This window comes from Sturnus vulgaris, chromosome 8, assembly GCF_052056855.1.
Source record: "Sturnus vulgaris isolate bStuVul1 chromosome 8, bStuVul1.hap1, whole genome shotgun sequence".
NCBI classification, from domain to species: domain Eukaryota; kingdom Metazoa; phylum Chordata; class Aves; order Passeriformes; family Sturnidae; genus Sturnus; species Sturnus vulgaris.
Window position 1 is genome coordinate 14,194,764 of NC_142250.1, and position 23,323 is coordinate 14,218,086.

At 40.1% G+C, this 23,323-nt stretch overlaps 1 protein-coding gene across 1 annotated transcript in view; it reads left to right on the forward strand.

The window, feature by feature from the left end:
* ZCCHC24 (zinc finger CCHC-type containing 24) overlaps positions 1 to 19,590 on the forward strand; it is a 106,518-nt gene extending 86,928 nt beyond the window's left edge. Inside the window, exons 3-4 of the mRNA XM_014889482.2 lie at positions 4,779 to 4,943; positions 13,160 to 19,590. Of these exons, the coding sequence (XP_014744968.1) occupies positions 4,779 to 4,943; positions 13,160 to 13,273 (279 nt within the window). The 3' untranslated portion in view covers positions 13,274 to 19,590. The remainder of the gene's footprint in view (positions 1 to 4,778; positions 4,944 to 13,159) is intronic.
* The last annotated feature ends 3,733 nt before the right edge of the window (positions 19,591 to 23,323 follow it).

A 23,323-nucleotide genomic window follows, 5' to 3' on the forward strand; every position in this document is an offset into this window, starting at 1 on the left:
AGGATAAGGATGCAAGTACACAGTGTACACAGAGCTGAGAAAAGTGAGAGCACATCTGTGAATTTCCAAACACTCTGCAACTTGCTGCAGCATCAGGACAAGAATGCCACAACACACAGCACACCAAATCAGTCCTTATACTTTCTTTTTCTGATTGAACATTTTGGGGATTGTTGTCATATCTTTATTAAAACTGTGCATGTACAGTAGTACACAAGAAGATTGCTAGGGCATTTTTAATGCCATCTCCCAGTTGAGAGTGTCACATTTCAAAATACAGCTCTGACCCCCCACACCCACAAGCCACTCGGGAGCCAGTCAGTGCATCAAGCTGTTGTTTGCTGTTACCCTTTTCTCTTCATTTGATGAAGCTTGCTTACAAGCAGACCCTCAGAGTTTTATGAAGGAGATCCACCTACCCATGTTAGGCTGATTTCATATTTCCCTGTGCTGTACAGAGCCCTTTCAGCTGTGTAAAAAACAAACTTGGGAGTGATGAGGGGAAGAAAAGCATTAAATTGTGTGTCTGCATTCTTTTTTGAGGAGACTCAGCCTCATGTTGTTTATAATGAATCTAGTTTTAAGCAGGGCATGTTGGGAGAGGGGGCATGCTTTGTTTCTGCTGACTCTGCAAACTGATACTTTGAGGGAATTGTTTAGGGAAAGCAGAGAGTCCTTTATTATGTGCGTCATTGCCAAGTGCTTTGGCAGATCCCTCCATGAGATGCACTCTCTGATAGGTTGACAGGGAGCTGGACTGGCCAGTTACCAGCAGAAAAGCTCAACTTAAACACTTTTAAAATCTTATGATGGCCAATTTGTGGTTTTGGCTCAAGAAAGAAAGAAGATGAAAAATAGAGACAGCTGGGTGTCAGTGAGGGATGGAATATTGAGGTAATTTTTGTTACTGTGCCACACAAAATTCAGTGGCTTTGTACATTGGTTGTATCCAGCTAAGGCAAGCACACACACTGGCTGGGTACACCTGCAAAGGCTGTGTCAGCTGTGTCAGCACTTGTCCAAAATCAAAACATCACAAAGGATCCATTCCCTAATACCTAGATCTTGACATTGAGACATTAAGTAATGGCTAGTTTCTGCTCCTTGTAGAAAAATCTGCAGACCAAAGGCCTGCCTTTAGGTCCTTGAAACATCCATGAATGAAGACACCCCAAGTTTTTGCAGCCAAGGATAGAAACCAGGCCAAAGACTTACCTGGGCCTACAGGCAATGGGGCAGTGTATGTTAATATGGTAACAACAAAATATTGTGCCATTATGAACAGGAACATAACTTTGCCAGATGAACTCGGGTCATAAATAAATCTCTGTCTGCAGAAAGAATAAGAAGAGAATGCTCAGTACAGGAATTGCAGGACCTGAGCACCAACCAAAGCCTATTATTAACCACCATTCTAATGGATGGGGAGTGAATAGGAGGCTAATGATTTAAACAAAGTAAATCCCACTTCTCTAAAGTAAGGGGTTTTAGGTTAATACCGAATGACAAAATGTCTTCTTGCTTTCTTTTGGCACTTAGTTAAGGAAAGACCTCTGATGAAAACAGTTCTTGCCCCCAGCTGAATGAGCACAGATACCTCAGTTGCAGAGTGACCGGGTGCTCGAGCACCCTGTGGGCAGGGTTTCTGCTTCTGTGCCAAGGAGCAGGCTGTTTCTTGGAAATGTTTATGCAATTCAGCTGTGCTCCTGCTGGAGCCAGACACTTTAAATTAAAAAAAAACAACAACAACAAAACCCAACAACAAAAATCCCCCCAACTAACAAACCAAAACACCCAGCCTAAGATCTCTCAGGCCATTAGTGTATCTCACTCAGGTTTTGCCTTCTACCAAATACTGTCAAATACCTGTTTTGTTTGATTCTGCAGGGTGGAGGGAGTTGGAGGGTTGCCTTCAGTGCTGTCAGTGATTCCTAATGATGTTTCCCACTAGAGAAAATGAGCTTGCTTGTTTGCAAATCTAAATTCCCTGTGGGGCACAGTTTGGGAAACTGAAGATATGGGAAGGAAAATAATATCTGTTAGGGCAATGCATAAACATTCATAAAGCAGAATAGCAAAACACCTACAGAGAATGTTGTAACTTTGCCAGCAAACTAATTAGAGTCACTGACTGAGAAGGGAGCTGTGACAGTCAAAAAGTTAAAATAAAAATAAATCAAAAGTTTAGTCTAGCAGTTATAACAGGAAATTACCAACAGAGTTGGGGCTCCTACACTCTTTTCCTGGTTCTGCTTCCGATTTACCGAGGAAGTTGGAGAAGCCAGATTTTAAAAGTAGCTTCTAATTTGGAAAGCCTCCATTTCTAGTGCCTAGCTGTACACACAGGGGACTGCACAGAGCAGTATCTTCAGAGCTCCCTGTGCATTTGTGAGGGCAGAGCCTTTCAGGGCATTGGTGTCCCCGAAGTCACCTATGTGACCTGGACAAACCCACAGTCACTGGCCCGCCCAAGTGGCCGTCTCTGAAGTTTCCCCTCTGGGAATTGTGGCTGGCACAACATATTGCTGTGGGAGTCTGATGTTTAAATGCTCTTTATGGCTGACATAACATATTGCTGTGGGAGTGTTATGTTCAAATACTCTTTGTAAACATTTACAAGACTTCCAAGACACACTCTGTCTCCAAAGTCAGCGCTGTTACTTTTGGAAATAATGAACCCTGTGACCTGCATGTTTTCTGAAAGGACTGCTGCTTGGTAGGGGCACTGAGCTGCATTTTCAAGTCTGGCTGCAGGAGGAGTTTAAGTAGAGGGTAACTTAATCAGAGAACCAAAAATAATTTGTCTTCTGTTCAATAACACCCCCCCACCTCCAATCGAAACTGCAAATAAAACAATCTGTGATGCCTCAGGAGGACAGGGAAGGTCTCTTAAACACAGGAGCTCTCTGGACACAGGGCTTCTATTCAATTCCATGAGAATTTTAAATGAAGAGAGCATATGGCTTCTTCTTGCACTGAGTTGTGCTACAAACTCCTCAGAGGCAGAACCAAATTAAGTATCCAGAATAAAGATGTCTCCATAAATTGCAACTGAATGTAGTGCAGGAAAATGTCAATCTCCTTATCCTTATCAAGGGACACTATGGGTTGGAGAGCTACACTCTGGGTGCCTGCCAGCACTCACTTAGTTGTGGAAGTCTGAGTGTTTCTCACTATACCAATGCACTCTTTTTTCTTCTGTACTATACTACTGTAAATATATGTGTCCTGGTCAGCTTCATCTTTGTTATCAGCCAGAATATTTACAGTGGCTTGTCAGAAGCAAATTATTATAGATGTTTGCCTGCTTGTAATGGAGGTTGTTACTGATCCAATCTTCTAAAGAATATTGCTATGCTGAGGAATAAGCATTAAAAAAACAGAGAATGTTGTTTACTGACACGACAGAAAGAAAAAAAAAAGGCTGGAGTAGGTTTGTCCCCTGCTTTTCCACCCACAGCACGGGAGGAGAGCGCACTCGATGTTCCTTTCCCTCTTGCTCCCACGTGCAACCCAGGAGGTAACACTGCTCACCATCTCCATCAGCCACTGAGCCTGAGCCTCAGAGCTCCTGCCAAGCTCAGGTCTTCTGCCAACCACCTGCTTTTGCAACCCGTGTTTTCACATAGAAAGCAATTTGGACCTACACACTGAGAAATCACACAAGCTCCCAAAACAAAAACAAATCCTTTCCCAGCACGATGGCTCATTTCACTTTTGTAAACTTTATCTGGAAGCCTTAAAAAAGAAAAGCTGCTTAGGCCTGACATGTAAGTAAGTGACAAAGAATCCTTTGATAGGTGATCATAGTATACTGCCATTATACAGGCAAAGTATCTCCCTCTAGGCAGCAGGAAACTAAACACATGAATTCATGGACAGGGGTTCAACACCTGCTAGGGACTCAGGGAAAATGGCTTCATCTTTACAGCTATCCTAGCATAGCTGGATGCAACACCATCATCTTCACATACCTCACCTCATTTTGTTAAGTACAACACATAGTTTTAGTGTTTAGAGTGAATATATGTACAAAAATCAACCTGGCATTTGCATACAGTCATTGTCAACTCTACTGGCTTCCCTAGATAAAAAGGCTTTCTTTAAGGGACATTTAACATTCAGACATCACAACACACCATTTGAGAATCCTTTCCTGCTTCCTTCACAAGGCAGAAATAGTGAAACCATTTACCAAGAGCAAGAAACCAGATAAAGTTAATAAAAGTTATTATTTCCACTAGTCAGAATGTCATTCCTTCATACTCAATCCTGGCTTGTGCATTCCCATATGATAATGCATAGGCTGCAAAAAGCAGAATTATTGAAAATCTTCTTAACTATAGTTTTTAGTGTAAAATAGATTAGATTTCTAAACTGGAATTTCTACTTAACAAGTAATCCTTTATTACTAATGAGCCACTCCTCCTGATGCTATATATATTGCTAATGATATATACTCAGTAGAGGTGAATTAATCATAATGAAACTAATATTAAAACTATTTCTTCTAAAAGTGAAAAGGCATATTTCTGAATACTCAGTGTCACTAATGAGTATTATATTTTCTTGAACTTTTGAATACTTCTTACAGAAACCACTCTCAGAACTGTTAAACTCTAGCTTCAACATATGAACTCTTCATTAACAGGATATGTCCTTCATGCTTGCCTCCAATATCTTCTGCCCAAAGCTTCCTAATTTAAAAAAATCTTTATTTTTCTACTACACCCCTCCCCATTTTCAGTCATTCATTGCTATTTCCTTTTGTTTCATAGGCTCGTCCAAAAGGAGAAGGCCTGACACCATACCAGGGCAAGAAACGCTGCTTTGGTGAATATAAGTGCCCCAAATGCAAGAGAAAATGGATGAGTGGAAATTCCTGGGCTAACATGGGACAAGAATGTATCAAGTGCCACATCAATGTTTATCCTCACAAACAGGTAGGAGAAGTGCAGACCTGATGGCAACAGGCTTGGAACTAGGAATGCTGTTAACTTTGTAAAGAATGGGTGAGACTTAGACTGAACTTGACATGCACTGCAACACACCACTGAGAACGTTTCCCAGATGAGCTTTCTCAGTCCTGGAAATCTGGACAGGTGTCAGAGTTGCAAAATTTGAATGTTCTTTCTTTTAGTACAAATAGCTCAAACCCAACATCTTTACCTGCCTTTCTTGTAGAAAGAGACAGTGGGACTTTTTAATCTTAAGTAGAGTAAAAAAATTCTGCAATAGCAATTGGCCTTCTAGTTCTTCTGATTCTCTTCATATTTGCACCAATTTATTGTTTCATTTCACTGGTGTCAGCAGAGTTATTTCCCATGTGCACTGCTTTTTTCACGTGTTGGATTTGCTCAAGGGGCTATCTCTACTTACAAAGAGTAGTGATAAAGGAGAACAATACTAAGGTGACTCCTGCCTACAAAATTCCTTGGTTAATGACACTAACTTAACATAAGAATCTCAAAGCTTCCAAGGTATCTTGTTCCTTACTTCTGTTTAAACAGCTTGTCTAAAAAAATCCAAAATCCAGGCTGAGTCACTTACCACACACATGGAAGTACAGTCTTGAGGGTGAGAGAAATTACAGGACCATTGATAGCACAAGACCATTTATAGCACAAGTTTATAAATATTTACCTTGTTCTTCAAAATTCTTTCCCTCATTTATGTTGATGCTCAAAGGGTCAAGAAATAATTCAAGAGGTATCCCATCCACACTGTACAGGAGTGTACAATCCCATCCACATTACAGACTTAGACGTGTACAATTTTGTAGTAAAGTTTTGCAAGTAGTCCACTGTGCAGAGCTGCCCCTCATGGCAGGGCTGGAGGACCCAATCTGCACAGCAGAACTAAAGTCAGACACACACTGGGGGAGGGTTGCAGTGCTTCTGTGAGCTGTGCTTGCCACCAAGCCACGTACACAGCACTTTCTGGGGAATCATCACAGCATCTGCAGTGCAGCTTTCCACAGGCGACCCCTATGACCATTTCCAAGCTATTCCCTAAGGACACCATAACTCATGGATGTGGAAGAGCACGTGTCCATCCATGTGTTCATGTCCCAGCAGCAGGTACTGCAGTTATTTGAGATTTTCAAGACAAGAGTGCATTTCAGCTACGCTTCCCAATATAAATAACTTGCAACCAGTCACGAGTGCTCTTCCCCAAAATGCACTTTGAATCCTGAGCTGAAAGCTTCTACGTCTTATTGTCACTGCCTCACCTCCATCTGCTTCTATTTCTCAGTGTTACCACTGTCATCCTTTCTTTTCATTCTTCCAGTGGTGCCCTGTGCTGCTTCTGGTTAGCCACAGGCAGACAGTGAAGGAACAGCATCAATTCATGCACAGAGCCAGCAGCAGCAGAGAGCTAACAGGCTGCAGGAGCTCTGTGCTGCTTCCTGTCACAATCCCATACATGGCTTTTGTACAAGCATCCAGTGCCACACCAGACTCTATAAACATGTATCAACATTTATCAGTGGGGAGCTATTCTGCCCCATTTTGGAGAATATGTTATAGCCAGGTACCATACAGGTACTCTTACACTAACAACTGTATTTTATAAAAGCACAGTGAAAGATTTAATTAGAAATCCAATATTTCTAGTTTGAGAATTAAGGCACAAAAAATAATGGTTTTATTATTTTTTAAAAATAGCACTGCTACACCACCTTAACATTTTCTATTTATTCTTTAGATTTTATTTCGTTGGTACCTACCATAGCAGAGGCCTCATTCATGTTTGATTTCCTATGCAGTTCTAGAAGATTTTAAGCCCTTACTTCCCTCTCAGTGGATGTCCTCAGTTAATTATGTGCTCCTTCTGCATTTATTATATGGGGTCAGAGTATTTGCATTTTCATCTGAATCTTCCACTGGACAGGTTTTCCAACTTAAATAATTCACCTAAGAAAATATCTTGCCTCCTCCAACACACTATGATTCTCCCATGTCATTTTAACTCCATTTGAAAAAAGAAAGTGTTGCAGTTAAAGAAAACAGCAGACAGACACTACACAACAGCAAAGCACCACAATATGTGATGTGATTGATGATAGCACAAATAATCAATAAGTGGAATTTTTTCTTCAGTTTAACAAAAAACAGATGAACTGGAGAAGTCTGACCTCCTTTTGAGATCAGACAGTATTTACTTCTAGTGAAATAAATGATTTCTACTTTCAAGCAATCTTGTCGATATTTCTCTTCAGCAATGTGCTGGAATTCATCATCTCCTATTCTTACTCCTTGCCCTACCATTTGGTAAACACATAACCTAACAGGAAAAATCAACCCCCTCTGAGGATACTTTCCCAGCCTCTTGTATGGCCTAGTGAATATCTCTGCATTCTCTCAGTTTGTCACCAAACAGATCAGACCCTGCAGATGCTATTAAATAGCTGAAATCCAACCACATGGGCCACCAAGCCTTGCTGCACCACCATCATTGTTGGAGCATAGGATGCTTCTGCCCAATTTAGGACAAAAAATTGAAAACCTTATTTCAGGATTGCTCAATATTCATTGCTGTGAATTAGGAGTTTCTTCTCAATTGCCAGGCTTGCCCTTTTCTCCCATCCTCATCTCCATAGCTGTATTTCATCTTCCCCAGCCATTTTCCCAAATCCGTGGACTTTCCAATACTGTAAGGTTTGTCCATGTCTCACAAAGGATGGTTTGGTGCTGAAGTACTCCCATGTGACTGGCTCAGGCAATAATATCAGAGTACTGAAGATAATAATCTCCACTCTGGATAGCTCTGGGGTAGCCTTTCAAGCACACATGTTGGCTCTGTGAGTGGCTTGTGCAGCTAAGCTCAAATCTTGATTTCCTATGCATACCTTTCCTTAGTGAGTCCCTGGAGAGGAGAGCAGCCACACTTTCCTGCCACCTGCTCATTGTTCCTGGAGGCTCGTTTCACTCCAGGAAACTATCCTGGGCCAGTTCCCCACAAGGAATGTCTCAATTCAGCCCTATGGTCTTAGTCCACATGGCCTAGCTGTGAGAATGAGCTTTTAATCTCTCTGGGGCAGGAAAAGTCTTCTCAGCACTTCTGCAGCTGTGTATATACTTTAGAGTGCTCTATAAATACAGCTCTAAATCTCTGTATTTAAAAGAGATGGTGGAGCATGTATTACAAGAAGTAACAGACAGAAGGGCTGCTGCCATTTATTCCCCCTCTCATCCACAGATAGGGAATCAGGTGGCTGTTGCACCTGAGATGCAAAACTGCTCCTCAAGCAAACTTTGCTAATTTTCACCATACATTCAAGTGACAAACCCTCCCATGGGAATGCTTACAGGAATGCACAGAACATGGGGCAAAAACCACAGGCTCAAGCCTTACTGAATGCTAAAGAACTACCCAGACAAATCTGCTCTATGGCAGTTTCAAAAGTTGTTTCCCAGGTAGTTATTTTAGCTACTCTAAACATAAACAGAAATCTCAGACAAGACTTAAACCTCTCCTATTCTTCCAAGGAATTTGGATTTTGTGGTTGTTTATGCTCCTTCTTACCCTGCTTCAACAACAGAGCAGTCCTTACAGTCATTCACCAGCATTCTTGGCAGTGTAACAGCCCAGATGCCAAGCTCTGAATTCTCATTTTCTTCCCCTTCCTACTATAGCAGCAACATCTGCGCCCATGGTTGCTTCCTGGCTGGCCTCTTATCAAGGCTTCTTCTCCGACTTTGTGGCTAAGGCCAGTGCTGTTTGTGATGACAGCTGTTGCACTGGTGCAGAACCAGCCATCTGGTGACTGACTTGTCCTCTTGGACACTATTTTCTTCCAGCTGTCAGGAATTTACTGCTGGACTGGAAATAATTTGGTATGTAAATACATACCTCATGATACTCAAGTTATTACTTTCATGGGCAATTCAGTGGTCTCATCATAATTCCCATATCTGAGTGCAACCACAGCCACCTCGCTTCCCTCACTATGGGGAGGATTGAGTATGATCATTCAAGCCCAATAAACTTTTCAACAGTTTCAAGCCTACAAACATGATCTTTTGACTCTTTAGATTTAACAAACCCTCCCTAGCATGCCCACACTTGTGTACTCCAGCTATGGGAATGCAGTTCATCCCACACTGCTGTTTTTCGGAACTCTAAAAAGAGATTTTCACCATTTACCTCATGCTGTTATCATTCATTCCTGGCTGGCCTGTCCCAGAGGAATGCTGCTGACAGAGGCTGCTTGCTCTCTCTAAGCATCCTGCCTCTCATCTGCAGCCTTCTTATCACTGCCTCTTGGATTCACAGCGACAGCCCAGGGCCTTGGTAATGTCCCTCTTTCCCCAGGCAGATAGAAAAGCAGAGGGTCTGCTGCTCAAGAATGTGCATTGCATTTAGTATTTTCTTCCCCGGTGCCCAATTTTTTTATTGGACTAAAAATTTACAAATTCACAATCGTGTGTGTTTCTTGAGGGAAGCATGGCTCCTTAAGACTGTTAACCTAACAATTATCCTGCCAGCAATACCTGCAGAATCTTTCTATTCACTTTCCTCATCTGACATTTAATCCTCTCATTTGCTGCATTAAGACTTGATGTAAATAAGTCCAGAAAATGATTTTAAGTGTTTTCTCTCATTTGAATTCTGTTGTGTTCCTCGATCCACCACTGGTGCAAGTAAATTGTTCCATTCTACAGCAGAAAAAACATCAGTCTTCTAAATACAAACAGAAGTAGGCACATTCTTCCATTCTACATTTTAGTGGAAGCAATTTCCCTCAAGATGTCCTAGTGATGCTTTCTTTAACACCTAACACTTCATAAGGGTGAGTTTTTTGTTTGAGGGGTTTGGGATTTCAGCTGACTGTTGGGGAATGCAGAGGTCACTCAGTCCATGTAGATTGGGACAGCAATAATTCACAATCAGAAGTTAATTCGCAGGTCAGGAATTGATATATAAATTTAAATTTCTTTCAGCTTCATTCCCCTGAGGCAATATCTTTATTCACCACCACCAAATGTTTTCCTGGTGGAGCTGCACAAGATTATTTCCACCCTGCAACTACCAGGAGAAAATTAAAGAAAGATGCACAAAACTGAAGCCTGGAAGAATATAACTGTAGATGCTTGCATTTACAAACAAACAAAAAAAAAAAAAAAAAAAAAAAGAAAGAAAAAGGAAAAGGTTCAACAAAATTTAACTTTTACAGTTAAACTCTCATTTAAAAGGATACCTTTCCCTTGAGGAACATAGCAGGATTTACAGTTGTTCTACAAGCCCCATTTCACCACTTTCTAAGGAAAGGAGATGGCTTTTCAGCCAAATAGCCTGTCCCAAGTGCATGGCTGAGTCCTCAGCAGCAGAGCAGAGTTCTTGCAGCCTCCTCAGTTCCTGGTGTGTCGTGCAGAATTCAGGCAGTCCCCAGAGCCGACACAGTGTGCAGCAGCAGACCCTGCAGCCTCCTGTGCCACTGTCCTCTCCTTCCCCTCTGCTCCCACCTCACCAGAGCTGGGGAGAATTGCCCAGCCCTGGCGGACACACAGCACTTTGACCAACATCCTACACTTGTAGCATGGTGTAAGAAGGGTTCCAAGAGTATGAGGTTATTACTTTTAGGTTCTCAGTTAGTAACAGACAGCAGCAGGACAAGAACACTCGCTACTCAGGGTGATTAGAGGGTTCTTTTTTGGCTTTACAAGAAACCTATGAAGATAAAATGGCAAATGGAGATAAGCTGGGATTTCATTTTATGCAAAAGTTGGGTTGAAGTGGTTTTGAGACACAAACCACACAAATACACTACCAATTTCAAAGCCTCAGTCCTCCACCACCTCACCAGAAATGCAGTCTGGGCTCTACATGGCTTCATTCCTTCCAGCTGGCCCTTGACAACCTGCTTTCCTGCATTTGTAACCCCTCTCTCCCCAGCCTGTGTCCTAACACACTGGTAACAATAACAGTTCTGAAATCAAAATGCTTTGCAGGCCAAAAAGCTGAGCTCAATCAACACAGGGGGAAAGCAAACCACGGAGAGCTATTGTTTCTGAAAACCATCCAAAAACTCTTGGCGCTTCAAGGCATTCCCAATGTCCTTTGCACTATTTCCAGGAAAAATTATTCCCAAGGCCTCGCATATTAAAAAAAAAAAAAAAATCTGGCTTATATCAATAAACATGATAACTGCTGTATTTTTCCCTTTAATCAGAGCACAGCTAGCATGTAGAAGCAATCAGAGCTGAGTCAAATAGCCTGTTTTAAGTGTTGCATTTCAAAACTCTAATTTGCTATTGAAGAGTGCATATTAACCCCTGGGACTCCAGAACCTGGGCTTCATCTTTGTATATTTATATAATGCAAATTCTTGAAGAATATTTGTGGGCAGATGTTGGTAGAATAAGTGGTAGATGAGGTAGAAAAGGCAGTTTTTCTGACCAAACACACTTGTCTGTCTTGTGGAGGAAGCAGTATCTGGACCAGTGACTGTAAGCCTAGAAACAGAATTGCTGGTTCTGATCTCAAATCTCAACACAGTGATGTCAAACAAGTCATTTAAAGCTCAGTAGGGTTGCAGGGCATTTGGAGATGAGGAGTCCATCTACCTGGGAAATCCAATTTGCAGTTGGAATGTAAATGAAGTTAGACTCAAAGACTTTTGTGGTGCAGCACTATAACATGGTTCAAAACACTGAATCAAAACCAAACCATTGACAATCACTACTGAATCACTCCTATAGATTGTTTGTCTAGCTGTGCAACATAATAAGTGTTGCACTTATAATCCAGTACAATCAAGCAAGAATTTACAGACATCCCAAGTTCAAGATGATAGAATATGTTTTGTGTCATTTTAGCTATTCAGAGAGCTGAGAAACCCTTCTACTCCCCAATTTATGAGTAGTTCTTGCAGCATTACATAGCAAAAAAAAAAGCTTTAAGTATCTCTGTTCCTGTCCACAGAGTTTCAGGTAGGTGGCTTGATGAAGAATATACAAATGAAATCTTAGATGATCAGGTATGCTTTTAAGACTTTACAGATAAAGAAAAGTCTTTAAGATTAAGAAAGGTATTAAGAGATAAACGGCCAAGATGGTGTAATTTATATTTACCCACCCACTGCTCCAAGAATCACATTTTGAAGATATAAGCAAGGGTCTAATATCCCTGTAAAAACAGTGAGATGCTTATGGCTAGTTTTCAGATTTCACACCACATGCTGTGTCTACCATAGTCCCATGGAAGAGCTGCTGCCTTCGTGGCACTGTGCAATGAAACAGTCTTTCAGATACATTTCATGAAAACACATCAATTATGGGTTAGGGAACTTGGGTTTTTTTCCAAGCAAATGGTGCACTTTATTAAGTTCTATCTCACATCTCTATCACTTCCCTACCTATTAGACTTCCCAAACATTTAACTTTGTCACAGTATTTAAGATGGGTATTTTATTTTCAGAATGGTTATGAAGCCTTTTACATGTCAAGGAAGATGAAAGCACAAATACCTACTAGCAACAAAACAGCTTCATTTCCCTCAATGCTGTGATTTCATGAATATTATTAAAAATACATATTCTATTACTCAGATTCAGTGCAAAGGATTATGTCATGAGGCTGGATTTTGTTTTGGTTTTGAATTGGTTTAGGTTTTTTTTTATTAATAACTTTGCAACTGCTCTGCTTCAAAACTTTCAGCCTCAAAAACATGGAACTACCTATTGTGAAAACACCATTTAGCTGTGTAGTATCTGCATAGTTAAGACAGTTTTCTTCATTTAGCAGCTAGTCCTATCATTAGCAGGTAATCCCTGCTCTGCATTGCTGAATAATGGGATTCCCATGCTTTAGGTGTTAATGCCTTTGGGACATCTAAGTTACTGGAGCTAAGCAAATGAATTCCTTTGTTACTGATTTTATAAATTAAGTCCTTTATTCAGTATTTTTGTAATTTGTCTGCAACAAAGTTAGCACCACCTTCATGAAGAATGACATTAAATTGTGAGACTACTCTGAACCAATGTAGAGCTGAAGGGCTGAAAAAAATCACTCCATACCTTCAGGAAAGAAACATAGTACCTTTTTAATTAGCAGTAGAAAGCTCAGTTAGGGAATAAAAGCAGACTTCACACGCTTAATAAAGAGTAACAAGGACAAAACCTTGAATCTAATCTGATTTCCTTCCCACACTGCAGAGACCCCTGGAAAAGCCGGATGGCCTGGATGTTTCAGACCAGAGCAAAGAACATCCTCAGCACCTGTGTGAGAAGTGCAAAGTTTTGGGCTACTACTGCCGCCGTGTGCAATAAACCTTCCAAGTGGCCTCTGCCCATCCCCATCATCCTTACAGATTCTCTGGCAGCATGAGATCAACAGCAGCACAACAGATCAAGATAAAAGCTGAAATAATTGCCAATATTGCCTATCTAATAATATGCCTTACCATTAATAGAATGTAACATTTCTCCTGTGCATGTGCATGCATGCAATAGGTATTTACAGGACTATGATTTGTATACATATATATGTAAATTTATATATGTACACACATAAAGTGTTACTGATGGTGTTCACGACAGAACTACAGTTACAGGTTCTGCTGATTGTTTACACAGACCCTATATCACAGCCAGGTGAAATGAAGTACTTTTCAAAAGGCAAGGAATAATATTCACAAGGAATATTTGTTACATGTATGGCTTTTGCAGAGGTTCAGTAACTGTGGGGCCACTAATTGCAAGCACTCATCCATGACACGAACACTGTTCTTATTATATGACAAGACAAAGGAATGTGAAACAAGCCACAGCATAAAAGAAGAATTACTGCTTTCCTAGTTTTAGAGAGTCTTAAGAGTTTTGTGCTGCTGATTTCTTGGACTTTTTTTTTTATTTGTTACCATCTCTTGGGCAGAGCTTAGGCAAAATAATTTTTGCAGGAAATGGAAAAAAAAGTGAATTATTGTTTGAGTGTGTGGGTTGGGTAGAAAGGGAATGCCATAAGATTCCAAGAGGATTTTGGAGGAGACACAATTGGCTTGCTTATGCAACTACCAGATCCTTCTCTTGTCATATAATCCGACTGACATGGCCCCTTCTATGTGCATGGCGTGTTCATTAGGCCACAAGCACACTAAATGTACTATGAATAAGGGGATAAGAATACTTAAAACTGACCCCAAAACCCTTAACTGAAAGATTAGCCAAACTTACTATTTATAGTAGTTTCAAAGCCACTGTCTGAAAATATTTTTATGTCCTGTTTTCTACTATGGAAATGTGTTATAATATGAAATTTTTTAGCCATAGGGGTGTTTTGAGGCATGGAGAACATTCTATATAACCCTCTTTCTTTATGTCTTCCTGAAGCACCTACATACCTGGGGAGAAATTTAGGAGTTCTATTTCATTGTCCCGTTTCAGGTGGAACTTTGCACAGGGACAGCCTGCTGCAAAGAGCATCACATCAGGGATTGGCAAATACAGACTGAAAGTACCTCGAGACAGTATCCTGTTTGTATGTCTGCATGAGAGTACATTGGCAAAAGGGCACAACAAGCAATTCATTTGTAGCATTCACAAAAAAATTAGAGGGATAATGTTGGGAGGAATTTTTTACATCAGCAATTTATATTTTTATGAAGTTTCCTTTAGGGAGATGATTTGTGTGAATGATACTTAGAGAAAACACTTTAAATCCTTCATAACTTGATGTGAACTAAATTTGTTCTGAGGATTAGTTCCGTAATGCAAAGACAGCAGGGGGTTTATGCCAAGTGACAGCAGGATGTTACCAGTATGTCAAGACAAGCTCTTATAAAGAAAGTAGAAAACTTACTATGAGCATTCAGCTATGGAACATGAAGCTCCTGACAAATTTGTTCCAGGGTGAAACTCTTGCCATTTCCCTGCTTTGTTATAAAGTAGGGCAAAATTGCATCTGCTTGTTCAGTGGGAGCAGCGTGTACATATCTTGCAAACTCCATTATTTTATGGGCAGCCCAAGCCACCCAGCCTGATGGTCACAGCAATGGATGAGCATCCTGACTCCTGGCTTCTGACCACAGCTCCCTGATTTTGGGCAAGTCACAAGATTCTTCTGGACCTCAGTTTCCCCAGCTGCAAAATGGGGGTAATAATACTTTAGTATACCTACCTCACAGGAGAGTTGTGAGGTTTGCTTAATATTTCTTAAGTGTTTTGGCATCACTGGATGAAAAGTCCTATGTAATGCTAAAATAGAATTAACTGAATTAATCACTTGGAAACTACTTTTGCCCAGTTGGCAACTTCAACTAAAATAGCTGGAAATAATATTGTTGAAAGTTACACTAATAAACAGTTCAGTTGCCTCAGTGAAGATAGGCAGTTTTAGCATTTTTAAATGCAAACACATTCTTTTGCACCAGATTCACAAATTAACTTAGAGACAAATTCTCTCAACAAAGATACTAATCTGTCTATACAAATAAGAAAATACACAAGCAAATCTAGGGGTGGATTTTCTAAGCCTGACCTCTAGGATTAATCTCAATAGTTTGTTTCAAGCATGAGTAATTCTGAAAGAGCAGCTTTTAAAACCAGATCTATTTTTTCCTCTTGAGCACTTAACAGTACATGAACAAAAAAAAATCACCTAGATGGTTCACGTCTAGCTAAACAACATGTAGAGAAACACCCTTAGATGAAGATTAGGGAAAACGTTATTTTATTTTCTCCCTGAAACTAAGATGTTGCTATCAAGCATTTTGTTCAGTATTGAAATGATATCCATGTTATGATAACCACTAAATCCAGTAAAGTAGCACAACTCTTGATATAGCTGTATCACTATATCACACACCACCAGGTTCTGACAAAAAGCTGACTAAAAGAGCATTATAAGCATTGGTATTTTCATGACAGTGCCCTATTAAGAATTGTTTATCCAGATTCAACACTGCAAGGCAATGCCTTTAGCTTATGGACTTTTAGATTGTACTAAAAACACACGTGATCTACTTTAACACAATTAATGTCTATAGGTGTAGCATAATAATTCTTAAGAGCATACTTATGAGAGTTCAGTATTTATATTATTGATGTGTTTGTTCCTAGGCAGAAGACACGTGAAGTATTTAAGTAATGCTTAGCACATTTGCAATGGAGAGGAGAGCAGATTTCCCCCTGCCCTCGTGCTGGGGAGAAGCAGATGAAGAACACAGGAAAGGCAAGAAGTGACCCTGCCATAGTTTGTGCTGCCTAAGGCAGAGCACAGATCCCAGCAGGGGCACAGGGCTGACCCTGCCTCCCTAAACCTGGGGCTGGGGCAAGGCAGGAGCACCCAGCTGAGGCAAGGGGAGGATTCCCCCAATCTGTGCCTCCCTGCCTGGCTTTGCTCGTAGCCCTGGAGCCCATCCGCTCCACGCTCGAGTCTGTGCACTTGGAGTTGCTGGAAAAACACATCCACACGAGTAATGGGGTATGACAGCTTATGGCTTAGTCAGTGGCACAGAAGGGACATTTCTGAATTTTCATTTCAAAGAAAAAAAACAAAAACATGGATTACAAAATGTAGATTTCTTCTATTCCCTCCCTCCCCACACAAAGGTAATTTACCTATAGATATAACCAGCTCTTTCCAAATTAAAAAAAAAAAAAAAGGCAAATGCACAGATTTTTGATTGGAAAAATGAGGAATTGATTTATCTTTTAAATTCTCGTGACTGCTTTCTGATGTTCTCTAACTAGCTCTGCATTTAGAGCATCAGCTAGCAATCGTTGAAGGCATTAGTAGATAGTATTGACAGAAGTGAAGCAAGCATCAATAAAAAGAGTTTTAAATCAATACAGGCCTTCCTAAAAAACAAGTATTCTTTGGGGATGTACCTGAGAGCGGTTTGGCTCTGTGCATTTATTTGGCAAACTGGATTTTCAATCTCGGATGCTTGCTGTTGACAGCCCACCAGTATATCCAGCATACTCCATTTTTTTTTACTTTTCACCCTTTTGGAGATTTTTTTTTTAACTTTCATTTATTTCTTTAAAAACAACAACAAAAACCAACTAAAAATAAACACCCCACAATTTGTTTCATGAGTTGGTCATAGCATTTCATATCAAATTTGGCATTGGCACTCCTCTGGAAAAATGTTCGAGTAATTTGAAATGTGTTTTATAGGATTTTAGCTGCTTTGATTTAATGAGGCTACAATGAAGTTATTACAAATGCTTCATTTAAAGGTGATGAAGAAAAATCCTAGTAGTTTAAAGGATGGCCCCATTTTAGCCAGTTTCTACTGCTGCTACCACAGATGTAAAATGATGCCACACAAGCAGTTTGAGGCCTTTTTGTCTCAAAGTTGCTATTTAATTTCAGATAAATACACAAGAGTATATATTTTTTTCTGAAAATAGGTGTATTTTGAAGTTCCCCATTATATGGGACTGAGTTTTTAATCTAAAAATGTGAAGTTACATATGACTGAGAGAAGCCTTATACCTAGAAGTATTACCTACATTTTACCTTTTTGTATAACATGAAATTTAGATTATATACGGATTGTATACCTGTGACACTCCAGCATTTTTTTAAAAAAGAAACCTACTTAAGAGATTAAAAGTTTAGAGCTTTTGGAAATGTCAGACTTCATAGATTAGTGCTCTTTGTCCTGCAGTCACATAGATTTTTTTTTCCTATTCTGGATCCTAAGAGTTGTCCACTGAACAGTAAGCAATAAATCATCAACACGTGTTTTTCAAGTTAAGTAGACAGACATATATTTTCCACTTGCCTTTGCCAACATATTTTAAAATGTGATGGAACTATCCCCATAGAAAAATCATTCTTTCAGATATTGCTCCACTCCCAACTGAGCTTCAACCCATATCTCTTATCTGCAAAACCAGTGCTGTCCATTGAGTTTGCTATATCACTCAAGTGCTCAGAGGGCTGTTTGAGATCTTAGATATAGGGATGATGGATTGTGTTTCTAGGATGAATTTCAAAGGGACAATCGTGTGCAGTTACTAGCTATAGATGATTGATATAAATGTTTACCCCTGTATGAAGTATTTTACAGTTTTACTTGCAGATGTGTATTTATCTTGAGTTATACTTGACATAGAGTTTCTTTCAATTTTTTTTTTTTAATACTATGTGTGTATTTTGGAAACCTTTTTAGATGTTAAAATTTTTGAATGGTTACAAATATTTCTTATAATACTGAATTGTTATCTGGAAACTCTTTGCAGTAACTTTTTTGTATATATTTGAGGGCCTTTTTAAAAAAGTATTGTTTGTTTTTCGGGCAAAGTTTTTACAATTGGGAAGCTTTCAGAAGGGCCTTCCTCTCAACTAGGATACTAACAGAGGTAAGAGTTTTCTTAAGTATTTTGCAGTATTTTGCAGAACTAAGGATGTATCCTCAAGAAAATATTTATGGAAATAATTTACTTTTTTTTTTTACAATGCTTTTGTCTGTATAAAGTATGCAACAGAACTACATTAAGAAGGAAATATTGTCTACATAAAATATTATATGAAAGTTGGTACATAATTCTGACAAAAAACCTTGCAATTCTTTAAGCCATATTGTTTTTGTTATCCTTGGATGAAAATATCAGTATTAAGTAACCAGTGTATTATTCAAGTGCTTAGACTTATATGAAAATGCTTCTACGGTTTATTTATGTGTATTTGGGGAAGGAGTGCTAGAAAAGCTATCACTAGACATGTAGCAGGTGAGGAGCAGATAACAGTATTCTGTCACTTTATGGCCTCGGGGAGACACAGAAGATGCTGGAGGCGCCGTGGGGACTCGGCTCTCAGAGACTCCGAAGCACAAGTGGTGGGTTTGTGTCAAATGGTGCCTCCTCCCCACTGCTGCAGGGGGAGAGAGTTGGTTGGGACACTGTTTAACTTGACTTTCACAACTCTTGCAGACTGTGAGCTCAGCTATGCAGTATCATCTACAGCAATAATGTCAATCAAAGGATGTAAGAGAAAAGGATTGAAGTAGATTATTGTAGGGGTTTACGTTTATTTTAATTAGAACTCATAGCAATATAGAATATGCATGTGCACGTATTTGAAGCATTTTACACTTTACATTTCATGTAGTTTGATTATATTATGAAGGATTGAGTTTTTAGTTTGATATTTTACCATGCTAAAATGGGAGGTCTGCCCAGCCCTATACTGGATTCTTGTTTCCTTTAAAAGGTTATTTAGTACAGCACTCACTGCATTGTGTAATAGTGCTAAAACTAACACTATTTTATGAATTTCTTCAGCTTTAAAAAAAATTAACCTGATGATTATTACATTTGTTTAGCTGTACCCACTGACCTTGTCAGATTCAGTTGGCAAATTGTATAATTTCTTTTTCTGTAACTGTTAATAAACTTGTACAGCTAAAACAAACAAAACCTATGGACAAAGGCCTCAGAGGTACCAGTTCTGTTTCAGCAATCAAGATGCCAGCTTGCTCATCTGGTGACTGTGTTGTTAACAAGACTGTAAAACCTCTGTTGTGGATTGTCCATAAAATGGCATTCCGACATGTGCCTTATTTGCTGGATAGTATACAGCTTTCCTCTAGTATTCTAGCATTTTAATGCTGTATTAAAGTATTGCAAAAAACCCAGCAAGAGCGTGGCGTGGTTTACTTGACCCTTCCTTCCTTTGGTAATTTATACCCAGCTGCAGTGGGTTCTTGGTTATGGCCTGGCCAGCCACAGTCTGGTGCCTGTGGAGCAAACCTGCCCTACCCCAGCCATGACCCAGACCAGGGGAAGAAGAATTTCTGCACTGCAGTGATCTCCTATGCTTCAAGGAGCCTGGTCACATCCAGGGTGACAGCTCCTCACTGCTAGTGGGACACCTTGGGTTAATGGGGCCAGCCCCTCCTTTTTAACAGCCTGATGTTGTCTAACATTCCTTCTCCAGGAAAAGCTTCTGTAATCTAAGTATACTTCTAGCCTTCAGTTGGATAGGAAAGCTTATGTGCCTGAAAGTTATTTTAATGAAAAATAACATGCATCATTCTTTGCAAACACAAGAAGTTAGCAAGAACATGACCTATTAAATGCTTGCTGTGTATTAGCAACGCTCTTCTCACACTCCCAGCCAAAGTTCAGTGGCAAGTAATTTTTCTCCTGAGACTGACAATACTACAGAGATAGGAAGTGAAAATAAGGGCATCAAGAAATTAACTTTGGATTTTAGGTATTCTGCCTCTAACACAAGAAATTGCCTTCATTTAAAATTAGCAGAAAATTTTTATTAGACACACTGACACACATTTTTATATGCCTGCTAATCTCTACAAACACAGTGCATGTTTGCCACTTGGAGATCTTCGCATTGACACCATTTCTATCACATAGCAATCCTGATTTCTGGATTCGAGTCCTCATTCAGTCAACACAAGAGAGAGCAAAAACATCCACATGTTTGTGCATTGGTATGCAATGTTGGAAGAAGAGGCTGACAAGGAATTGTACAATTCTGAAGCCTTGAAAACAGACTGTCTCATCAAATGGTGAAAGACATCCCCAGCTGAGCCCCATGGAAAGGGAAAGCACATATTCAGAACTTGTTGGTAAATTTTTCTTTGAAAAATAAAACATACTGCTCTTCACTTTAAATTTGGCTACAGCCCTTTTCCCATAGCAAACATAAGCCACAAAGCCAAGCTCAGAACTGAAATACATCTTTCTTTTTACAGAAGACTGGGGCTTCCCAAAAAACCCACAAACACCTCAGATTTAGCACTTAACTGAGACAAAAAAAACATGCTGAATAGAACTGCAAAGTCCTGGCTCCCTATTACCACATTTGCTATGATTCCTCAAAGAAATAACTTTTCCATATTTAAAAAAGAGACTAGATTAACACAAACAATATGGCATCAATAAAAACAATCAAACTACTCTTCCATCATTTTTCACTGCTGAGCATTTTGCCTTCCTGCCCTGTATGAATGAGGTCAAGAGACAATGCACCAACCCACTTGTAATGGAAGGGCCAAATGATTCCCACTACAGGAAAAATAATAGGGCTGTCATTAACAGGGATTTCATATAACACTGATATTTTGAAATAAAAAGCTGGTTCATTACTCTTAAATGAAAACCCATTTAAGCAGCACACCAAGGCTGAACTCCTCAAATTCATCACACCAAAAGCTTCTCCTCAGATCCCCCCACTGTATAGCAGGTGTACAGACTAGACCTTAAATCCCAGCTAGGAAGGGGAAACAGTCTGCACATAACAGTTGTGTAATCTCACTCAGGGCCCACAGCCACAGAATATTCACTGCCACATAACAGCCAGATGTTTAAAAGGCTGCTTCTGTCTCCATACCCCTCTGCAAAAGTCTGTACACAGGCGACATTGGCAAGAAAAAATGAACCTAAAACACCAAGGGCTGAGCGCTGACAGCCAGGTCTTTCTACTAAGAGCTAAAGAAACCTCTTAACTGGAGCATATAAAATTCTTACTCTTGACAAGTATACCTAGTTTGGGATCCTGAAAAATAGAATGCAACATTCAGGTTTGCTTTTCTTTAGTGATCACCTTCTGGACTTAGAGCAACTGGTCATTTGTCAATTCCTGTGTGGGAACAGCCAGCAGTCCTACTCATCAAGCACTTGTGCTTTACTGAAAGTAATGCAACTGCTCTTCCTCACCATCTGTATCTCAAATACATTTCAGATAACCAGGCCCAGAAAACCGGCCATGATTCCAAAACTACAAAACCTCATTCAAGCAACTTAGAGTAATACCTCTCACAATCTTTTTGCAGGCTTTGTAAGACATTTCTGCAAGTGAACGCCTACCTCAGTCAGCCTTGATGGGGTCTTTATCCAAAGGGCCAAGACTGAAGCAGAGGCAATCACAGTTGTGAGGTGTTAGAGCATCCCTGAAATGCAGCCCAGGGCAGCACAGACAGCCAGCACTGCAGGGGAGCAGAGCAGGGTGAGACAGCCCTGGGAATGGCACTGCAGGCACACAGCCCCAGGGCCCATGAGGACCAGGAGCAGCAGTAACCCTGGGCATTCTTTGAAGGCTTTATTTCTATGCCATGGACTTCGCTAAATATAAATACAGTCATCATTAACTTTTTTCCTTTTTTTTTTTAAGTAAGAGGTAAAAATGGACCTTACATGCCCAGCTCACCCAACCAAACCCCACACCTGCAGAGAAAGCAAATCATAGCCAAATGCTTTATGCACATTTTAAGGGGAGCAGGGCTGTAAACCAAAGACTTTCTTTAATCACTACTCTAGTCTCCTGTTCACCAGCTGAGACCAGAGAAGAGAATGCCAGAACACCATAAGAAAGCTTTCTCTTACACAGTTTCTGAACACATCAAAGCAGCAGGTATGGGAAATCTAACACTAGCCAGTTTTCCATTAATTTTCCTTAGAGTTTTTCAACATGAGGAGGTACAATTCAAAGGATTTTCAAGGAGGTAGACATACTTATCCCTCTCTTAATTTCACCCAGCAAAACATGAAGGAATAATGCAGGAAAACACTGAAGAAATAATAGGAAGCAAGACCTCAAAACTCCCTGCTTGCAAATAAAACAATTATAAATAGAAAAATACCACTAGCACAGGAAAAAAATACCTCTGCTGAGTACCCTCAGGTCAAAATTCAGAGAGTTGAAACCCACAGCCCCTAGAAAGGGCCTCTTTTTTCTCTGCCTCAAATTGGCTACTGGCCCTGATTGCTGAGGGCTCCATCTGTGCTGGCCAGCTGTGTGGGGGGTGGGAAAGGGATGGAGGGGAATGGGGGTGGGCACCAGCTCCTCCACAGGTGCAAGGGCTTCCTGCCTGCTGCAGCACAAACCCGACAGTGCCACTGGGAAAAAGGGAAAAGAGCACAGACATCAGTGCCACCAACAGGAATCTTCACTGCTGCTGGGAGGGGAAGGGTAGCTCAGTTCACATCTAGGAGTGACAACTCTCATTTTAATGTTCACAGGAATTGAAAGACCAACACAGTTAAATCTTCCTCAGCTGTAGAAATTTCACTAAGGGATATGCACAAGTAAACTTCACTAGACAGAAGCTTGAATAGCACACGTTGAAATCAACCAATTAAAATTGCTCCCCAACATACCCTGCTAAAGTTTCTGAATGTCTTAGAAAATTTGTGAATACCAAGCAATTACACACAGCAACTAATATCTTGCCCAGCTACTAAGGTGTGGTTACGTTTTTGGATACTTGGCTACCACAAGTTTTTGCATTTCTTTAATTAAACTGAAGCAGAAGTGTCTGAGTTAAATAAAGACAACCACTCATACCAACATGTTCCAGGATTTGAAGGAATGAAACTAGGTTCATTAAGTTGGGAGGTGAACAG